At 39.0% G+C, this 22888-nt stretch overlaps 1 protein-coding gene across 1 annotated transcript in view; it reads left to right on the plus strand.

Moving 5' to 3' along the window:
- Window positions 1–21148, plus strand: part of Trpgamma (Transient receptor potential cation channel gamma) — a 173561-nt gene extending 152413 nt beyond the window's left edge. The window contains exons 11-15 of the mRNA XM_090380001.1: window positions 3769–3964; window positions 4272–4466; window positions 6146–6187; window positions 10417–10600; window positions 20052–21148. Coding sequence (XP_090236127.1) covers window positions 3769–3964; window positions 4272–4466; window positions 6146–6187; window positions 10417–10600; window positions 20052–21091 — 1657 coding nt within the window. The 3' untranslated portion in view covers window positions 21092–21148. The remainder of the gene's footprint in view (window positions 1–3768; window positions 3965–4271; window positions 4467–6145; window positions 6188–10416; window positions 10601–20051) is intronic.
- The last annotated feature ends 1740 nt before the right edge of the window (window positions 21149–22888 follow it).

Below are 22888 nucleotides of genomic sequence, written 5' to 3' on the forward strand. Positions count from 1 at the left end.
GACTTCGACGGCCACGTTCATCCACCACCTTTCTAGCTCACAGCGCTCTCCACGATGAGATGTTATTCCGGAAATGGCGTATTCCCATACTCTTGATGCTGTCGAACAGGGATAGTACAATTTCTGTACTACCTCCGCGATAGAGTGACCATGCGTCGGGCAACCCCTATCATCCCTCTTTCAAAGTCAGTTAACTCACAACGTTTATCCATACTGACATCGAATTACCGTCTACGTGAATGCAGTGTACCTATATACTTGCCAAGCGGTGGGTTCGTCCACTAGCGGGAGGTGTTACAGCGTCGCATTGCCCAGGAAGCAGGTATCCCATGAGTTCTTTCAGTGTCCTTTCAGTGTACACTCGAGTACGTACATGAACGCCACTACACTGTTTGCCCTTTATCTACTACGGTATGTACACAATATACACTATGGAGTTCCCATAGTTTGGCTGGAAGTCGCAACACATTAAATAAATAAATATGAATGTGCCCAATTCGTGGACTTGATGCTTTCAAAAACTCTGGACATCATGGAAGCTGATTAATCGGTATTAATTTTAAGTCTGACTATATAATTCTTTGTGCTGCATAGGAGTAAATCTGTAAATTGTAAATTTTTATCTGTATAATAATCTCTGTATGATATTGTAAATATATATTGCCAAAGGATGGCTGAAACCACCTGATTCAATAAATAAAAAAATATCGTTTATGGAGTATGTAAGGTTCAGTTAACGGTTTAGGTTATTAAGTCACTTCATTAGATCATTTTAGGGCCTTCAAATTGCCTGAACTGTAAGATAACTTATTACACTCTCTCTCTCTCTCACCACTTATTTTATTGACCTCTTTGAGTTATTTACGGACACGTCTCGTATTCAGTCAATATTTTCTGGTGGTTGCACTAGATCAGGGGTGGGCAACCTGCGGCCTTCTAAGATCTTATGTGCGACCTTTGTGCCACAAAGATGAAATAAAATCATTAAATAATCCTACTACTTTTAAACTAATATTTTTTAAAATTAAATATTCAAAACGTTTTAATAATAAAAAGCTTTATATATTTTTTTCACAATATAGAAACATTATTCAGATAATTAAAAAAGGAAAATACAAATTTTTTGATCTAAAAAGTAAAATATATAGTGTTTAACTCTTTCTATTTATTTAAAAATCGTTTTTATGTACCACAAATGATAAAAAACGAAAGCTATTTAATAAAAGAAAAATTCTAATCCTCTCTTAAGTTTGTTAAAATTAAATAGCGTTAGATGAAACCACGGATAGAAATGACTCTGCTCAAATATTATATTTTATTCGTGCTATAACTGAAGATTTTTATTGTTACGAGGAACTACTGGCTTTGGGTACGCTCACTGGAAGGACTCGTGGAATTGATATTTTTAACAACTTTAAAGAAATGTGTCTTGAGAGAGGACCTTGGTAACCTGGTGAGTGTATGCACGGACGGTGCACCTTCTATGAGAGGAAAGCGAGAAGGATTCGTTTCATTGTTAAAAAAAGAAAAGCCCAATTTAGAAAAGTTCATTCCACTGTATATTACACCAACCAAAACCTTTGTGATAAATCCTCCACATTGAGCAATACTTTGGACAAAATTATTGAAATTGTTAACTTTATTCGATAAGACATCGCCAATTTCGAAGCTTGCTTATATTGGATGATGAGACATATCATGTGGACTTGCCACATTATTGTAAAGTGCGCTGCCCTGGTTATCAAAAGGACAAATTTTAGTAAAAGTTTTGGCTTTGCGAGAACAAATTAAAAAACATAATTTAGAAATGAAATTGGCGTATGAGCCACATTTAGTTGATATCCTGACGGCACCCACGGAACTACAAATGGAATTAATTGAATTAGGAGAAGATAATATAATAAAGACTTTTTTGATACAAAAAAAAATCCTATTGAAATATGGAAAAATGCAGTTGAATACCCACGTTTACGTCAACATGCTCGTCGACTGCTGTCTTGCTTTGCAACTACGTATTGTCGCGAATCAACTTTTTCATACCTTACACAAATTAAAAGTCATTTAAGGACTCAGATATCTGATATTCATTTAGAAGACCAACTCAAGTTGCGTACAACTAACATGGAACCTAATATTCAGTTGTTATCTAATAAAAAACAAACCCAAAAATCTCATTAGTTAATTATCAAAAAAGATGTTTCGGCTGAAACCAATGCATTCTGATGAGTTTAGCTCATTAAAAATGTGCAATCGAAGTGGTTTCAGCCGAGACATCTTTTTTTGGTAAACAACTCAACCACCAAAGCATCAAATCTTCAACTCATTAGTTAACTCTTATTTTAATTTTTTTTTACAATAGTACAGTTTTTTCTAATTATTCTTGTAAAATACACAGAGAGAATGTTAAATAATTGCTATAAAAATTTTCATTTGAATAACAATTTAGAAAATAATTTATCTTTATAATTATATTTTTTTTAATTTTGTGTTCGTATAAAATGTAGGTGGATGTATTATGATGAGAATATTGTATGTTTTATTGAAATTTATTTGCCTTTTCTATAGTTATATGTAATAAAATTTAACACTGATAATTAAGTATGTTTTACTTCGTAAGTAGTGGTTCGAAGGATCAGTGCGGCCTTTCCACTATTTGCGAAAATGAATATGCCTTTTATTCAAAAAAGGTTGCCCACTCACTAGATCATCTAATAAACAGTAACTTAATTATCGATAATCTTGTAGAATTGTTAGGAAGGAAACTCATTACAGTCATTTGAAAACTTATGCTAAAAAATTAAATAACATTTAATTCCTTAATATCTAATAAACCATGTAGACAGAATCACGTTTCCAAACTTTGCTCAGATATTGATCTCAGAGTGGAATCTTTTTAGATTCCGTATGCGGTCCTTCTAACAATGAGCGACACTTATGTATATTTCGTTCCGGCTCAGGCCCTAACAGACAGCAGCATTCACTTGGGTGACTAATGACAAATGTGGCTAAGCTTGTACGATGCCACCAGAATACTTAACGTTGCTCTGGTGATAGATACACATGATAAATGATTTCGTGAGAAATCCCATACTGCTGTGATTTGTTGTGTAACGCTTTTTCTTCATTCTATAGTGTAACCTTCTTTCACCAAAGACCAAAACAGTTCTGGAACCGAACTTTGTTCCATTAGTTACACCCAAAGTTTCAAAGTCATATCACTTTTTTAAGTTCGACATTCGGTTTACAATAATGACGCCACAGGAACCCGCCAGATGTTCTGTCGGTGTTTTGATAAATTCGCTAATGGCGATTGTGAACATCCATTGGTATGTCATGGTCAGATATCCTTCGCCTCTATCGCAATATTGTGTGTTAGGTTGTGAACTTTGACCTTAACATCTATTCAAAGCCTACTGAGATATCGATAATCTAACTAATGGGAGGTAGTTCATGCATAAAATTAGTGTTTGAAACTGCGTTAAATGCAATTATAAGGATAAAATGGTCATGAAAGCATTTCCCGATGTTTACTAAATCAGAATACAGTCGAATTACGCACATAGTAAATACTGTATTTATATTTGCTAAACTGACAATGCATTCTTGGAAGATTATTATTATTTAAAAAATATTTTTAGCTTGTTTAAAGCATCCAAGACTTTATTTACATCAATTTTTGTTATTTATTTACATTTCCTGCTTTAATCATCCGAAACGTTATTTTTGGCTAGTTTTGGGCTAATTTTTGATATTTTATATATTTTCCAGCTTGTTCGAGTCGTCGCAAACGTTATTTTGGGCGAGTTTTGGGCTGATAGACCTAGATAGCTTTGAGCTATCAGGAATACAAAGTTATACCAGGTTCTGGGGTCTGCTGATGTTTGGCTCTTATTGCGTCATCAATGTGGTCGTTTTACTCAACTTGCTGATTGCAATGATGAACCATTCGTATCAGATGATATCAGTAAGTAGGCCCTCTATGAACAATCAACCGAAGCTTCCAACAATTATAAATATGAATTATAAACAAGTTTTATATGCAGTGCTGTTATGATAGTGGAAGAAACATTTTTTGTTACTGCAAGTAAAACATAAATTTTATTAATCATAACGAAAATTTGCAGATTTCTGTTTTGAACAATAATACATTTTCAACTAAATTGCTTTTTTTTTTTTACTCTTACAGAAAGAAATTAAAAATAAAGAAGTGTTATTTTTATTTCTAAGCTGACCCTTCCAATAATTTCTAAATATAATATTATTTGCTATAGGAGCATGCAGATGTTGAATGGAAATTTGCTAGATGTAAGCTATGGATGAGTTATTTTGAAGATGGCGGAACTGTGCCTCCTCCCTTCAACATTATTCCCACTCCAAAAAGCTGCTATTATCTTATGCAGTGGACTTATAGAAAATTCTGTAGCAATTCCAGGACACTGAAAAAAGAACATCAAAAAACTATACGGGTAAGTTTTATATCGTTACAATAATGATATAATAATAACCAATTTAACATAGAGATAATTAAATGCAAAATGATATATTCTCTCTCTCTATCAGGGTAACTCCGGGAATTTTTTTTTTTTTTTTTTGGCTGGTGCAGCGTAAGCGTCAGGCTTCCTTGCACCATGGCTAATAATAATAATAATAAACCGCTTAAAAATGCACTGCTAGACTAACCTTCTATTTATGTTTTTCTATTCCTTTTCTTTTCTTTTTATTTATGTTTTCCCTTTTCATTTTTTTGCCTTCTTTTTCTGTTTTTTTCTTGTTTTCTTTTTCTATTTTTATTTATATTTATTTTATTTATCTTTTTTTAATTTAATTTTTTTACTTTATTTTCTTTCCTTTTTTTTTTTTTTTTTTTTTTTGCTGATACCAAGTTTGGGCAGCTGTGGGTACGGGATTTGCTGGCACTCACTGGGATAGCACTACCCCCAGTGGGTGCAGTTTTCGTCCTTCCTAGGACAGACAAAGATTGTAAGGCCCACCTCCAGGTGGTTAGGGATACAATTAGTTGTGGCCCTCCTCCCAGTAGTGTAGACGAACATCGGACAGGCTTTCCAGGTGATCGCCCTCCTGGTGACAAAAGTGGCCAGAAACAAAACACACACATACATCTGGTAAGTGTGTGTTGTTAGTTCAACATAGCAGAGTTGAACAAACGTCCCAGAGCCGCAGTACATGAGATACCATACTTGTCTACACTTTTACAGTACATTTCTATCATCGCAAATCAAGTACACCCCTTCATGATGATAGTACATTCAGACAACTCCAGCGTCTATCAACCAACGCCCAATGCCACAACCCCAGCATGGTGCCAATTGGTTTCAGGAACATGACAATGAATTCTCCATCCTCCCATGGCTGCTCATTTCAACAGATCTCAATTCAACTGATCATGTTTGGAACCTACAGGAAAAGGACATTCGATGCTACATCTTGCAATACCTTGTGGAGTCATACATGGGCTGTATTACGGTATAAAATATGGCCCTGCAAGGTATCAAGTTTAATTCGCGGACTGGTGCAAGATCTTATTTTAATTGTCATCATCTGAATCTTCTGCGGATTTCTCCTTCTCTCCCTCCCTTGAACTTTACACACTTTCGCCACCCTCCCACCCACGCATTAAATACTTCTTGCAAGCCATTTTTTGAAAGACTACGAATTGCTTCCTTTGTGGCTCTGCGAGCATCGTTGTATTGTACTCGAAACGCTTGCCTTTCAGAGCTTTCTTCAGACGTGAAAACAGGAAGAAATCACACCGGGCTCAGTCCGACTAATAAGGGGGATGTGGCAAAACCTCGGATCCTATGGCAGTGATCACTGCCTTCAAAGTATTTGCCATATGGGGCCTGGAATTGTCTTGATGGAGAAACCACTTCACACCGGAATATGGTCGTCCTACCAAGACACTCATTACCATATGCTTCATTCATTTCTTTAACTGTTTCAGATGCATTTAAGCCCTGTCTAACACAAAACCATATTTATTGTTTTATTTCAATAAAAATTTAAATAATTAAATAATAAATATTTAATAAGTATATATAAATGTTTATGTTTAATTAATTTAAATAATTAAAGAAAATAATTATTTTATTGCAACTGAAATCACAATTATATTCTATTTCCACAGCGGAAAGCTAAACAAGCCAGTGCAAGAGATATTAGGTATCAGGTATGTGACTGCTGTTATTATTACATTTAGGAAATTTAGGAAAAAAGGCTTCATGCTACGAGAGCTATAAAACAATATCGCACAAGTAGGATGTACCTTCATTTTGTAATTAAATATGAGCAAACGAGATTTGCTACTTAGTGCATCGATCTCATATTGTGAATACCCTTCGCCACGAGTTACCAATCTTAATGAAAATCACCAATCAGTTCATTACCCATACCGTGGTCTGGATAATACTATACACTTCAAATAAATGTACTTTTCTATCGAGCAGTGCTTTTTATTTAGAGTAGTGCAATACCGAAGCAGGTCGTGGCGAAGGGCCTGCCCTAAATGAGAAAGATTCAATAAGAAACAAACCTGGTTTGTTCAATTTTACATGCAAAATGAGGCAATGCCCTACATGTACAATACTGTTATTGTATTTAAATCAATTACTGTCTTCTTAAATCAATAATTTATTTTTGAAATTTAAATTTTTTTTAATAAAAGTGTGGGACCGTTTCAAGCGCGATGTGTTCACTATTTAAAAAGCTTAAATACAACGCTGTTTTTTGCATTAACTTTTTTCGATCAACCGTCAGGGGACGCTGTGGTCTATCCAGTAACGATGGCATTGTTGAGATTTAGAAACAACTACAAACGAATCTTGAAACGTAGTCGATCTAAAGTAACTAATATCGGATGTAATCGGATCCATTAGGCGAATCCCTTATCCATTAATAACTCTAGCCACTGTTGTGATCAGTTTCGGAAGTTATTGGTTCCATGATCCATGATCCATCATCAGATAACCCAGTTAGCAACCTTGTACAGTGGTCAACTGTCACGGGACAAACCACAGCGACCCCTGAAGGTTGATTGAAAAAGTTAGCGCTGAGAAGCGTTATATTTAAGTTGCTTCAAATATTGCAGTACCCTGCTTTTGGAACGGTCTTCTTTTCATTAAAGCATTAGTTTCGCGCATTCTATGACATAATTACGTTATCGTAACTTACACTCAACAGCCAAGTTACGACCACCTACAGAATAGCGTGTTGAGCCACCTTTCCCCGTGATGACTACTGGCATCTGGCGTGGCATCGAATCCACGAGACGCAGAAGGTATCCTTAGGTCTCCTGGACCAGCTGGACAGAAGGTCGACTTGTCGCGAGGCATTGGCGGATCTGTTCCACTGCATCCACATCCCACAAATGTTCAATGGGATTGATGTCGGCGATTGTTGTTGTAGGGTTTTAGGAGCATCAGCAACTAAGGCCTATTGCACCGTATATTGGCTGTAAACTGCGTGTGTTCTGAGGTCGATTTTCTGTTTGATGGACGAAAAATCCGAGTTTCCGGGATGTCGTGGGGGGGGGGATTTTTGGCAGCCAGGGGAGCACACGAAATTCCTGACCAAATATATGATCTTCAACTATTCTTCACAGTGTGGGCCTTGTGACAAGGAGCGTTGTCTTGTTGAAAGAGCCCAGCACCATCTGGATACACGGTCACCAGGACAAAATTTGGTCCGAAACAATGCCGAGGTGGGATCTGGCAGTGAGGGTGTTAAATCGGGATTAGGAACCTAGCGATGTCCATAAAAACATCCCCAAACCATGATACCACCACCGTTGACTTGTTTTTGTCTAACCGTTGTAGCTGTTCACCCTCATCATGATGGAGCTGGGACTTGATTCATCACACCAGGTGACTCTTTTCCTTTCTTCCTTGAACAGGTTGCCTACTTCGTAGGCCCATCCGAAAGAGCGCCCGCTGGATGGTGTACTCGGAAACGTTTCTCTGTGCGCCCTGGTTGTAGTCAGCCGTTAATTGAGGGATAGTTATCAGGCTGTTTTCCTGGACAGCATGTGTCAACCGCCGTTCCTCAACTGTCAATCATTGGTGGTCTCCCTGTCCCAACATGTTGGGTGGTAGTGTGTCCCTCTTCGGACCATTCCGGCCACACCTTCTCTACCGCATTTTATGAAGAGCCGACAATGCCTGCAGTTGCTCAGATGCTGGTTCCTGCCTTCCTAGCACCTCAAATCATTCTCCCTCTCCCTTTAAAATCCATCAGGTCCTTCCCTTTCTCCATTGCTCGGCTTTGTAATGGTGAACTGACATGCGCCATCCATGCTGATACTATACATGCTGAGCCGATCGGCGACATCACTCCTAGGTATTGTGGGATGCGTCCACTCGTGTTGACAAGGTCAGTCATGTTTTGGCTGATGAGTGTATGTTACGTGGATGTTAATCGTATAACATCTACCACTTGGATGCTCGTTTGGATGTTATGCATCCATTTACCAATCGATACAAGGTTGTTAATACACAGCTACCTTGCTGTCTGTTGATTGAACTAATAAATTCCGAGACCAGTACCTCGAGTTTTTGATTGATAACGGTTTTGCCTAGGTGATGTGATGTTGCCCGATTAAAAACGATATTGGTTTAGACAGACTACATGGGTATTGTCGTCGTTTCTAAAAGAGCATTAGTTTGAGAACTGGAGACACCACAGCCTTCCCTAACGATTGTCGTTTTATTTAAACTTTTTCAATATATATCAACTGTTTTTCTTCGAAAGAATTAACATACGAGGTGTCAAGTTTCCAGATTGGCGTAATAAAATGATGAAGCTCAAATTGGTTTATTTTTATTTAATGTCACCACCACCTGCTTGAATACCCTTATTAAACCGATCTAAAAGTTTTTTGAAAAGAGGAAGCTAAAATGTCCAAAGAGATGCTGAGTTCGGCATTTCTTTATGTTCTTTATGTCCTCAACATCCATTACGTTTTCTTTATGTCCGGAACATCCAGAATTATCTTTCCTTTGAGAGCAATTTCACCTTGGGATAGAGGAAGAGGTGTGCTGGATTGGGAGAGTATATTGGATGGTTAATCAGTACAGCGCCACGTTTAAATGTCTTCACAACAAATACGAAATTGATGGGCAGAATTGACATACAACAAGAACCAACAATTTTTCTCTCGAAATTGTGGCCTCACCCGAGAAATGTTTTTCAATAGTCTTTAAAGCACCTGTACATAGAACGCAGAATTAACTCTATCCCCTTAAATACAAAGTCCTTATGAATCACGCCCTGTTTTTTCGAAAAACATGATCAGCATCGACTTGATCATGGACTTCTGTAAACAAAACGTTTTGGGCCATGCTGATGATTTCTAAGTCCACTTCATGCTCTGACGCTTCTTCTCTGGATCGTACTGAAACACCCAGCACTCATCTCCAGTGACAATACAATCAAGGAAATTTGGATGGTGTTGACAAGCCTGGATTGAATCTTCATATGATGACACTTTTATTGCTTCTATTCACCCGTGAGGCATTGCGCCGCAAATTTTGCGCGGACCTTTCTTTTCCCTAAATCTTCATGTACAATTTGACGAATCGACTCCGTCAACTCATCAGCCATCATTCTGAAGGCCAAACGACAACCTTTTGCCACTCTGTCCTTATTTCAAGAGGTTGATGTACGCCCACCTCTCGGATGAACGCGATCATCCTTACATTCTTCTTTGAACCACTTATACTTGCAAAATAATGACACGGGACGTTAACGCTACTAATGAAACTGGTTGTTACTTGCAACTTGTCAGCCTACTGGACAGTCTCTGTACCACCATCTGTTGGAGGAAGTTTGAACTACAAAATACCACTTCTTTTTATTTTCAAACTCATCGAACCTGACAGCAACAGCACTAGTTCGGGAAATTTGTTGCCACATTTTGTATTTTCAAGAAAATTTCGTACTGCCACACTTCAGGAGCTTGTTGAGAAATTAATTCATAATTATGGACTCTGGTACAATGGCGCCTTCTTTATAAAATTCCTTATATTTTTTCTGGTTCAAACAAGAAGCATACAAACTTTATCACTCCTTTTTTTCCTTTGTAACAAATATTTCATATATTCCACATATCAGCATTTCCAATGTCTTTTGTAAATATTCTTTGTAAAAAAGAAATGCAACTAATAAAAAAAATTCAACCCTCTCCTGAAGTTTCGCAAGATAGTTCTGAATAAATCAATAGTTTAGTATAAATCTAAGACTTAAAACGTTCTCATTTTATTTTATTCGAGTGATGTAAATAAACCTGAAACATTAAATCCTAATGGAGATTTGAAGCTGTCATAGATAAATTATCTATACAGTAACTTTTTACTAAACTATGTACTTTATCAATCAGTAATCTAAAACATTTTATACCCACAGACGATAATGAGAAATCTGGTTAGAAGATACATAACAAAAGAGCAGAGAAAGGCAGATAATCAGGGTGTTACAGAAGATGACGTCAATGAAATTAAGCAAGATATCTCTTCATTCAGATATGAACTCATAGAAATATTGAAGACAAATGGTTACAACACGTCTTCTGCTGCCGATCCTACGCAAGGTAAAAAAATATTGCCTTCTATTTAGGTTTTTGTTTTGATTTTGGTAAAATGCATCGTCCTGTTTGAAAGGTGCCATCACTGTTGGGACAGTGATGACCACGCCATGCCAATGACTACGCCATCACTAGTCCTTGCTTGCTGTCTCAGTCATACATGTCCAGTCAATTATCTCAAGTTATTTTTGCCACACACCGCATCTGTCATCGGCATGGTGGTGAAAAGAGAAAGGTAATTCGTCAGGCGAGTACACATTTTTCTAGTCTTCGACTATTGAGTCACGATGTACATCTGTTGTTTATATCCCGACCAGTGCCAAGTTAAACGATTTCTTGGGTGAGCGTTGCATAGATTTTCCTCCAGAAAACTCGGATTTTTCATCCCGAAAAACAATGAAAAATACATAAATACTTTTCTCCAGATGATGAATTTGGAGGTTCAGTCTACAATCAGATTCTCAAATCTGTTTCATCTGTCAAACCAGCTTCCATCCCACTGACGTCGTAAAACAGACACATTTTAGGGTTGTAATTCAAAGGTGTTGGCTGTAATCACTTCATAATAACATGGACCTACATGTGTCTCTGCAAGAAAATCTCACGACTGTTTTAAGATGAGATCATTGATCCCCATGTTCGCCTATGGCGAACATGAGGGTTAACTTGATTATTAAGAAATCCTCACTGCAATTGATCCAGATTTTCTTTTAGTCGGCAACAATCAGGAATAGAAATGGAAAATTTTACGAAATGGAACGCTACTTAATGCCTTATTATTATTTTTTAATAATTAAGCATGTTGTACGTGACATCACTGATGTGCATGACGAACTAGTGTGTTCCGATGCACTACGGTCCGTTCCCAATCCCGATAATAACGCACGTGTTCTCACGGAACTCTACAAATGAATCAATACCTTCTGTGGACAAGTACAGCACTGCAGAATAACTAGCCATATTCCTAAACCTCATTTCAATAGACCATGCCTGGAATGCTCTGGACAGGAGTGCTTCTAGTCAGTGAATTTGCTTCGGGCTTTCCTCAAGAATATCGATTGATACCCGTCCTTAATTAAGTCTCGTTCTCAAAATGAGCACGTATGTATGTTATGTTTGGGCGGCACCTGGAATGTTAGTTCAACTCCGCGGTCGATATTACGCCTATACTGCTACAGAAATCACATTCTTTACTAGGGTATGTTTCCATGGATTCTGGACACAATACACTGACCACAAATTTGCATATCTCTAATTAGACGTTGAAATTTGGTCACATTTTAGACATTAAAGAGGTTAAAATAAGCCGGGCTTTTGTTAGTTAATGACAAATCTAATTTATTGTAATTTAATAATAGGTTTTTGATTTATTTACCTTTTTTGTGTTTTCACTTCCCTCATGAGTAGCTGGTATAATCACCATCCTCCACGCACTGGGTGGAAAAGAACTCAGTTCGAATCTTATGAATGACACCTGAAATTTTTATGGGTCATTTTCACAACACGGTTGAGTTAGTCGGTCTCACGTGAGGGTATCATGGTTTTCCCTCCGGGAAACTGGGGTTTTCCGTCCAGCACACAGCAAATCGACCACAGAACACACGCAATTTATAGACATATTATATATGGTTCAATATGGCCTAAGTTGGTTACTAATGCTCCTAAAATCCTACAACAGACCAAAACCATGTAATTGCCCTTAATTTTTGAATACCAGTGTAGTTCACATAGCATGCAATGAATTGGTAATGTGTAAACTACACTGGTACTCAGCTGTTCTAAGGTCGCTTAACTTCTTTATTACATTGGAATGGTTTATACGGCATCATGGTGGCTGATTTAAATGAGCACCCACTGCCCATTGAAATATAATCTTTTCCATTGTACTGAGTGGCCACTTTATCAGACACACCTACTTAATAGCCAGTATGTTGCCTTTAGTGCTCAAAACAGCCTGAATTCGCGTGATACGGGCTCAACGAGGTGTTGAAAGCATGCTACAGGGATGTTGGTCCATGTTGACTCAATTACTTCTCACAGTTGTTGTAAATTAGATGGCTGCAAATCTCTACTTCGTTCCTCCTGAATGGGTAAGCCACCGAAGAAGGTTGCATTCAATCTTATGCTCGTGGAACCCAATTCTGTATAATTCTCGATTTGTGATATTGGGATACCAGGTGTTTATAATTTGAATGAGGCATTTAAAGTAAAGTACAATTAATATAATATTATGATGATGCGTAACTAAAATATGACAACAAAAAACATAATATAAATGGAATTCTTCGATATTCCTGGGGGGTTGCATTTATGGTATTCGTAACGTGTAGGAGATTATCTTCAGGAATGATTTGTTAAGAGCTTGAGATCATCTGCATACCTGACTGTATTATCATTGGATGAGGCGAGTGGTGCTATTACTGCGATGAAATGGACGCCTGACAAGACTCCTCTCTAAGAAACACCTGTGGTAATTTTTCGAGAGAGGGTATTATTGGCTTGTAGCTCAACTGTTGTGTCCTGCAGCAAGGCACCTTGGAATCAAAGCATACCTACCCAATATTGCGGAAATGCCATAATAGGTGAAGTAAAGCTGTAACGGAAATGTATCAAAAGCTGCATGGATCTCGAGGTATGTGATGGCCAACTTTGCCTTTTGTTCAAGTGCTAAAAAAGATGGAAGCGTGGTTGCTGCTAAGTTTTTGGTAGTTGATTTTCTAGAGATTACGTAATGAGTATTGACTGGCTTCTGCGGGAGAATCTGATTTGTTACAGTTGGCATTGAGTCCTTTTCCAAAATCTTTAAGAGGCTTGATGCACCGGAAACAGGCCTGAATTGGTCGATTTTAGATGAGGGTTGCTTTTTAGGGACAGGGGGACCTTGTATCTGTGCCAAAGTGGAGGAAAGAACTGCTGTTCAGGAAAATGATTATAGAAGCAGAGAAATGGTCTATGATGAATGGGCTGAGACATTTCACCTGAATTGTGGTATTTCATCATCATTAGCAGTGGCTGTGGCAAGGAGGGCATTAATAGCTTGAATGAGTTGTTGCTTAGTTATCCGTGCCTTTGCAAGAACATCAGAGGGATGATCGTAGGCGAGTTGTGATGGCATTATGAGGACAGGAGTTTGATTAGAAAACCTAGTTATATGTTCAAGCCATAGGTCAGGACCAAAGCCGATATCACTATTCTTGGTTTTGGAGAATTGTTTACCCCTTTTGAGAGCAGATTCCATGCAATGGCTCTAGAGCGGGAGAACTCTATCCACGATATCGCTAGAGGATTTCGATTTTCTATGAAAGGACTGCTTAGTTTTAAACAACGTTGTGAACTCAGATGTCCACCATGCTTAGAACGAGAGGTGACGCTTAGAGTTTTAGTGGCTCCATAGTCAGAGACAGTCTTAATCCAGGTCATGAGAAGGGTAATAGCAAGGCTGATATCACAGTCAGCAAGCAGTTGCCAAGGAATTGAGAGGCAGCCTCCTGGCAGCGCTGTGGGTTGAGATATTTCTGAACTGTTAGCGTTCTTATGGCTCTGCTCATTGGGATGTGAAAGTCGAAAATTCGTGGAAACATACAGAGAGAGAGAGAGAGAGATGGGAGAGTGGTCAGATTGGAGGCAATCACATCCATCTTCATGAGGGAGGCAAGGCACTGAGGAGAATGCAAGGTCAAGCAAATTTTGTCCTCTTGTGGGTATGTGATTAGCTCGAGTCGTTTCGAATGACTTGAAGAGACTTTACATTGAAGGTAATCCAGGGTTGGAGGCAGATTGAAGTTTTCACATACTAGGTGCTGAACTGTTGGATGTAGGTGATTGACTAGGCAATGCGTGAACTCATCAACAGTTTGGCGAGATGGTCCAGGTGGTGTTTAGACAGATACAACAACTATGAGAATAAACTGTTACTTTAGGCACACGAGAGTTTCAAAGGATGGAGAACTGCTTGTAGCCGACAGCCGACTGGACAAAGGAGAACGATGTGGTATCAAAAGTAATTTTGAAAGGCTCAAATATAAATTTTCATGAAAATTGGTCTACTGGGAGTCGAGTCGTTACATACGGACGGACATGGTGAAGACAATAGGTGTATTATGCCTTGCTCTCAGTGTTGAGCAAGGTCTTTGAGCAACTCCTCTGAGAAAGGATAGAGAAGTATTACAACTTGGCACAACTTCCAGCGCCAAACCAATATGGTTTCAGAGCACAAAGAAGCACAACCGACGCACTAGAAAACATTGCTCTGGAACTTCAAAACTGTCAGGACAAATATTTGCTGCTTATCTCAGTTGATTTCGCTGGGGCGTTCGACACCCTTTGGTAGCCGAGCGTCCTAGCACGGCTGAGGAGGGCGGAACTTCCACAAAACCTATATATTTGCATCAAAAGCTACCTCTCAAATAGAAGAGTTGTCGTTAAAACACTCCTTTGCCAAACTTGGACGACAAATACATAGGGGTTGCCCGCAGGGCTCTGTGCTTGGAACTCTCCCCTGGATGAATTTCTGTCCATAGATCTGGGGGATGTCCGAGCGCAGGCGTTTGCGGATGATCTCACCTTGCTCATAGCTGGAAACTCTAGGGCGCAGACTGAAACTGCTGTCAACAACGCCCTGACTGTTCTGCAAAACTGGACCATGCTATATCGTCTACAAATATCACTGATCACAACTCAACTGATCAAAACTACAAATATCACTTGCCCCAACGAGACCACCGCTAATCAAAATACAGGACAAAACCATTAAACTAACGACCGAGCTAAAATACCTGGGCATCACCCTGGACAGAAGCCTCACATTCCCACCACACCTAAAAAATCTACAGAAGAAAATGAAAACAAACGCAGCGACGATAAATAGAGTGGCAAGAAAAGACTGTGAGCTGAAGAGGCGCACCCTTGCCCTCTTATACAAAGCTGTATTCATCCCTGCGGTGACTTATGCCTCTGGAGTCTGGTACAACAAAGCCACGACTGTGGTAAATTCTAGACAGATTCTCACCATTCAAAGACCAGTGCTACTCACCCTGTCACACAGTCTCCACCCAAGCACTACAAATGATGACAGGAAGCTTGCCCCTTGACCTGGAGGTAGTTTGAGCTGGGAAGAATTTCCAGCTTGGTCGGGACAAAAGTACCACGTACAAAGAGTTCACCACAGATCCTGCAAGCAACAGAGCAAATGAAAAGAAGCGGCTTCTAGCTTATCTCCATGGGACATGGCAACAGCGCTGGTCCCAAACAACATAGGGACAAATAACAAAAAAAATTATCCCTGAGATAAATACAGTCTACCCAACCCTACCAGCCTGGTTTCCCCTATATCTTCATGTTACCTATCTGATGACAGGACATTGCGCTATCAGAAGTAAAACTGGCCACCTTCCTACTAGTGGACAACCCCCTGCGTGCCAGCGGGTCCACTGAGACCTGGGACCACATGGTGCACGAATGCCAACTAGTGTTGGCATTCGTGCACCATGTGGACCTCAGATTAGTATTAATCACCAAAATTCAATTCATCCCGAGAAATAATAAACACCACCTTCTGGAGAGTGTCGAGACATGCAGAGCCTTCTCAGACTTTGCCCACACCGTATATGCCAATCGACAAACTTTACCACAACCACCAAACCCCAACTAGGAAAGTGGCGAGATAAATGACAACAAAAGGAATTACCAACATAGGAGAAAGTGCAAACAACAAAATGACACAACCACGCTAGGGGAAGAAAGAATTGAGACCCTAAGATCTTATCGCCGCACAGGTCAAGGAAGCTTAAGCTCTTGATAAAGTGGCTACCTTTTGCGACAAACAGGAAAACCGCAAGTTTGTGACCTCGAAACAGGGACCACAAACAGCTTCCTTTCAACCCAACAGTTGACTCAACAACCACAACTGACAACCACAAGAATCAGTGACAACCGGCACTGCACACCTGTCTTAAACCAGAGATGAGACAAAAGGAAATTGATCAAGTATGAAACAATCATACTTGATCAAACACATGGATGTGACAAACTGACCAGCAGCACAAGAAAAGGACAACCAAGGTATTGGAATAAAGACCAGGACTGTAGCTGATCGCTGCCTAAGCCATACAGCAACCCAGGCTGGACACCTAGCCCAGCCTGCTTCCAACCCCTATCTCTGGCAGGGGGAAATAACTTTTCATCGCCTCCCCCACTTGCCATCCAAACTTCCCTCTGGTGTGGCATGGGCATGCCACACTGCCTAGCAGGAGTCATCTCTTCTATCGACCCCTTACTTCTACCCCACAGTCTTCAGCTTCCCCTCCCTCCCACTATCATCTTTCATCTAGCATATAGCCCCACACGTCTAAATTTAATAACATCAAAATTTTGACCGACATTTTAACACATCTCTCTAGCGTTCAAACGTGTGAAAATTTTTTTATAGGTCCTAGCCATTGAAATCCCTGGAAACTAGGTGGCAGGGCCTGCCAGAGCAACTTGTTGTGATACTGGACGCACCCGGCTAGCCTCCAGATGGCGAGGTATGGGCAACGTGGGCCCCACTCTTATTAAGAGATGAGAGAAACCCCAGGTGCGTTCTGACACGAACATACCTTATATGCATATATGCTATCACGCGCAATAAAAGCTGATTTTTCTCATTCTTCGATTTTAATGAAATTTCTGATGAAGAAATCTTTCTAAAAGACCCAAATATAAATTTTCATCGAAATTACTTATATTCAGTAGCTTAAAACAACTTAGATAAACCACTAAAAGAATCATGATTTTACTTTTCTAAAAATAACAAAATAAACAATTTTATCTGGATAAAAACACTGACATAAAAACAAAGAGTAGTTACCACTCTGTCTAAAAACAAAATGAACGGTTGTGGAACTACCACTTCTAATTTCAGTAAAACTTACGAGCATAAAAAAAGCTGTTTAAAATATTTAAATTTATTACAAAAAAGAACATAAAAAATGGACTTAGATTCCAGTAATTAAAAATATTTTAAATAATTTATATTGTATTATAAAAGCTATCACGAAAGAAAAATGAAAGTTTGCATATATGATTAATGCACTTGTCGTTTTCGCCTTCCTTCCACATTTTCTTGATAAAATTTTATATTTGGACCTTTCGCGGTGTATCAGTTTTTCACAAATTTCATTAAAATCGGACAAATAGAAATCTGGCAATTATTATTTCTTTTTTAGGCTCGTTAGCATATACACTGTGCTCCCACTTAGGTACACCCCTGCTGTGCACACAAATGGTTTTTCCCCACAATGTTGCAAGTCACATGACCACAGTTGTGGATATAAATGCAGCAGCAAAACAACCATTCTAGTATCGCTTAAGCGTACAACCCGTAGCAAGAATAGGGAAAAGGAGTGATCTAACGGACTTCGAAAGTGGAATGGTAGTAGGTGCAAGGCGTGCTGGACAAAGCATTTCTGAAACGGCAGTTCTCCTGAACTTTTCACGCACCACAGTTTCAAGGGTGTATCGAGAATGGTGCAACGAACAGAAAACATCCTCTCAACGGCACTCCTGTGGAAGAAAATCGCTTGTTGATGAGAGAGTTCAGAGGAGGATGGATAGAACTGTGCAAGCAAACAGACGGGCCACTTTGTTGCGAATGGGCTACAACAATGGGCTACCACATCGCGTACCTTTGTTATCAACGAAGAACAAGAGAGCACGCTCCTGTGGGCACAGCAAAACCAGCACTGGACTATCGACGATTGGAAAACAGTTGCTTGGTCTGACGAGTCGAAGTTCCTGGTGCATCATGTTGATGGAAGGCTCAGAATTTGGCGAAAACAACATGAATCCATGGACCTGTCATGTCTGACGACTACTGTGCAAGGTGGTGGGGGCAGTGTTATGGTGTGGGGAATGTTTTCTTGGCACACATTGGGTCCATTGATACCCATAGATTCACGTCTGAATGCCACATCGTACCTAAACATCATTGCTGACCAAATGCATCCGTTCATGTTGACAGTTTATCCTCAGTCAGATGGTTACTTCCAGCATTCTAATGCGCCGGTGCACAAAGCTCGAATCACTATGAAATCGTTCCAGGAACGTGACAATGACTTTTCTTTGCTGCAGTGGCCCGCTCATTCCACGGATCTCAATCCTATTGAACATCTTTGGGATGAGCTGGCAAGGGCTGTTCGCTGCAGGCCTACACCTCCGTCGAATCTCCAGGAACTGCATGACACCCTCATGTCTGCATGGTACTCCATTCCTGCACAACGTTTTCAGAATCTTGTTCAATCCATGCCTAGACGAATTCAGGCTGTTTTGAAGACTAAAGGAGGCTCAACACGCTACTAGGTAGGTGTACCTAATAAAGTAGCAGCACAGTGTATATGCATGTGTCTATTGTCCTCACGATGTCCATCTGTCTGTCCGTCCGCATCTAATGACTCGATTCCCACTGGACGGATTTTCATGAAATTTTATAGTTGGGTCTGCAAAGATCTGCAGAGCCAAAGTTTATATTTTAAATTTATAATTTTTTGCGTTTTTCTTTTCTTTTATTTCGATTATTATTTCTTCTACCGGTAACTAAACTTCCTGTTCACTTCTTTCTTGTACTTATGATTTTGATATTTGAACCTATTTTAATGGTTTGTTTGACTTTTAGTATAGTGGAATACTCTCTTATTATCAACTCTGTTCATTGTTCTGCTATCTGATACACTGTTAATGATTACCTGCTGTGTATCTTGTTATGAACAAAACAAAATAAAATAAATCTGACAGTTATTTTTTTTTTTGTCCGTCCGGCCGCATGTAATAACCCGACTCTCAGCGAATGGATTTTCATGAAATTTTAGATTTCACTCTAAATTTTTTTTTTCTTTTATTTGTCGACTCTATCCAAATTTTATTTCAGCAATTATTATATATTTAATCCAGTAATTAATAAATATCACATCCAGTAATTATTATATATTTCTTGTTTATGCGTATTCCATAGCTGTCCATATACCTTAATTGTAGCTGAAGCATTAGATATTCTATCTATTGCCATGCTTTGGTTGGAGGAATGAATGGACAAAGTGAGAAACGCGAAAAATGAAATTTTCTTGGTTCGTGCATAAAAGTTGTTGCTCTCTTCTCTTTTTTTGTTTTTTTAATAGTATTATTCATGGATTATTAGTCATATAATGCAGGGGTTCTCAAGCCTTACTATATTTCCCTTAATATGTCAAATAAATAACAGAACTTTATAATTCAAAAATAAATCTGTTTAATTGGAAATACACAATCAAATTTAAAACTCGAAGCAAAATTTAGAAAAGAACATTATGACCCCTTTCTAGAGGACCCGGAGTATCAAGAAGTCTCAATTCACAGTTTGAGAACCTCCGATATAATGATTTACCATGATTCAAAATTAATTACTGATTATTCGACTGATTTTCTCTCTCTTTCTTTCTTTTTTAAGGTCCTGGTGGAAAGAAAGGCCGACAGAAGGAGAGAAGGCTGATGAAGGGTTTTAACATAGGACTCGTAGAAGGTTCCATGCAAACAATTCCAGAGTCTGACATCGAAACTTCCAAGAAGTCGCCAACAAGTCGCTTTGCTCGATTGGCTCGTCTAGCAAGCGGCAAAAAGAAAGCAAAGAAAGGTCGATGGACTTACATCATTGACGCCACTAAAAATGCTCGCGATGCCTTCTCCCGTAGCAAAAGTATGGATTCCATCAGCAGTCATGTGAGCTCAGAACAGCACAGTCCTCGGGAGACCTCATCTGCTAGTGGTTCAAGCCTTAGCCTTGGGGAATCCCAAGGGAACGTCAGTGAGGAGGAGACGACAAAGAGAGACAGGGGCACTAATACAGAAACCCCTGCCCTTAAGTGGTCCCGAATCACTAGAAAACTTGGTGTCTTGACATTCCCAGCCAGATTTCGACATGCCTTCCACGACAACGATAAAACTGATTCAAGTCAGACGAACTCTGGCAACAAAAGCAACTCACGAAAGGCCAAAGCACGTCGAACAGTCAGTGCACCAGCGCCATCTGGCCAGAAACTCCAACCTTTAGAACCCGTTCCGACCAAACAACCTTATTTGTCAATACCCTCTGTTAGTGTTACCATGCAAGAACCTGACATATCAACACCCCCCGCCAATGAAGAAAATTCGGATCATCAGTCCAGGGAAGGATCTCCCACAGATATGAATCCCACAGAAATCATTATTCCCACAAGTGTCATTCAAGAAAATGAAGAGTCGAACTCGCCAGTGCAAGAAACTGTGCCAAAAGTAAACCCTACTCGGGAAACCCCTTTCACAATTAATGTTCAGAACAATATTTCCGCTGTGAGCAGTCCTGACAGTGCCGCATCCGAAGCTTCCGGCTACGTATCCTCTCGCGAACCCCTTGTTTCTACTGAAAAGTCTAGTAACGGGACCCTTGGACTTATTTCTACTGTTTATGGCATTGAACCTGTAAACAAAGAAATGAGATCGGGATGGATATAAACAACATATTCTCAGCATCTGGCTTGCCAAGTGACTTATTTACAGACGAATTTTTTTTTTCTCCTCACATTCCATACGTAAATTCTTTACGTACATCTACTTATATGGATTAATAGAGGAAATAGGACAGATAGCTAGACCCGATAGATTTTTATACTAAAAATAGTTCTAAGAGCCTTCGACAATACACAAAATAATGAAATCGTATTGATTTAGGAAAGATGGAAAAACTTTTCATTTGTCTCTTCCTTATGTAAAATAATTATGGTTTTAAGAATAGGTTGAGAAAACAGAAAAATTATGGACTCAATGTTTTTGTCATTTATCAATATTCTATTTGGATACGCACTTTTTCACTGGAATTTAACGACATCAATGTTATCATATGAAATAATGCATCTAAAGACTCCAAAATGGACAGTTCTTATCCAATTCCAATCGCAAACAAAAAATGTTACATTGGAAATAAAGTCGCATAAGTAATAAACCCATGTATACAGAGGAAGCTGGCTAACTGAATCATATGCCAATTACTCCTAATGATCGATCAAGGTTAGATTTATAATGGATATGACTTAGTCCTGGATGCTGGATTAAGATCTTCTGAGACCCACAAACACAATCACTTCAGAGTCTACAATATACACAGAGCAATGTAGCCTCAGTGGCTGATGCTCCTACATCCCAACAACAACAGTACCACTGCAGACATCGAAAACAGGTTCGCAGATGAGATTGCTGAATAATTGCTGCATATCAATTTACTTTTATCAGCAATCTTATATTATACTTAATGTCATTATTTTTTCGAAACATAGGGCGAGGGTCCAAGAACAGGACCCCCAGTCACATGCCCATTTACCTATTGGGTAATCCAGCAGTGTGTCGTTCGCATATATTAGTGGTGTGTAACCAAAATCGTGGCCAAGTTAGTCGCCCTGAGGAATGGTTTTTCTGTTGAATATTTTTTTTGCTGCAGGAAAGTCGGATGTTTTTACCTCTTAAATAAATACAAAATACATGCAATTTGCAGACACATTACGCTCATTCCTCATAGGCTAGTTTCTTTTCTGAATATTCTAAAACTGTAGTTCCCACCATTTTGTTACTGTTTTTTCTCGACACTTCATGTTTCTTTAACGGTTTCATTTCCTCATCAAACCGTATGTGTTTACTCCTTTTTACAGTTTTTACTATGAATTAGAATGCATAAAATAAAATGGAAATAAATCAAATAAAATAAGAGAATCTGATGAACCTGATTATAGACAATCTGATGTTTTTCAAGCATTCAATAAACTCATGAAATAGCAAAAATAAGAGAAAAATGAAGAAAACAAATCTTGCATGGATAATCAACAAATTGTATAATCTGCACGCGGATAACTGGAAGTGTAAGGTTTTTAAAATAGTTAACGGACTTCCAGTGCTACCTATGAGGACAACAGGATCTAAAACAGGGTATTTCAAGAACTGGAATTGCTGTAAAAATTAGCACTTAAAACTGTGTAGATTGCAATCTGCCTTTAATTTCTTAAAGAACGACAGATCCTTTACTTAAAGAGTTACTAACACCGGGTTGGGTCGTCTGCTGTGTTGGGACACCATTCTTACAGATAACAGCCGCTATTCGCCTGGGCATAGACTCCAATAGGTGTCTAAAGACACTAGTAGGTATCTGCAGCCATGCTACCTACAAGGCTCTCCACAGTGGAATAGATGCCAGTTGCGTGTCCACACCCCTCATTTCCAGTTCCGAAACATCCCACAGGTGTTCAATTAGACTGAGGTCAGGCG

This window comes from Mastigoproctus giganteus, chromosome 8, assembly GCF_048544385.1.
Source record: "Mastigoproctus giganteus isolate SK-2022 chromosome 8, ASM4854438v1, whole genome shotgun sequence".
Lineage (NCBI taxonomy): Eukaryota > Metazoa > Arthropoda > Arachnida > Uropygi > Thelyphonidae > Mastigoproctus > Mastigoproctus giganteus.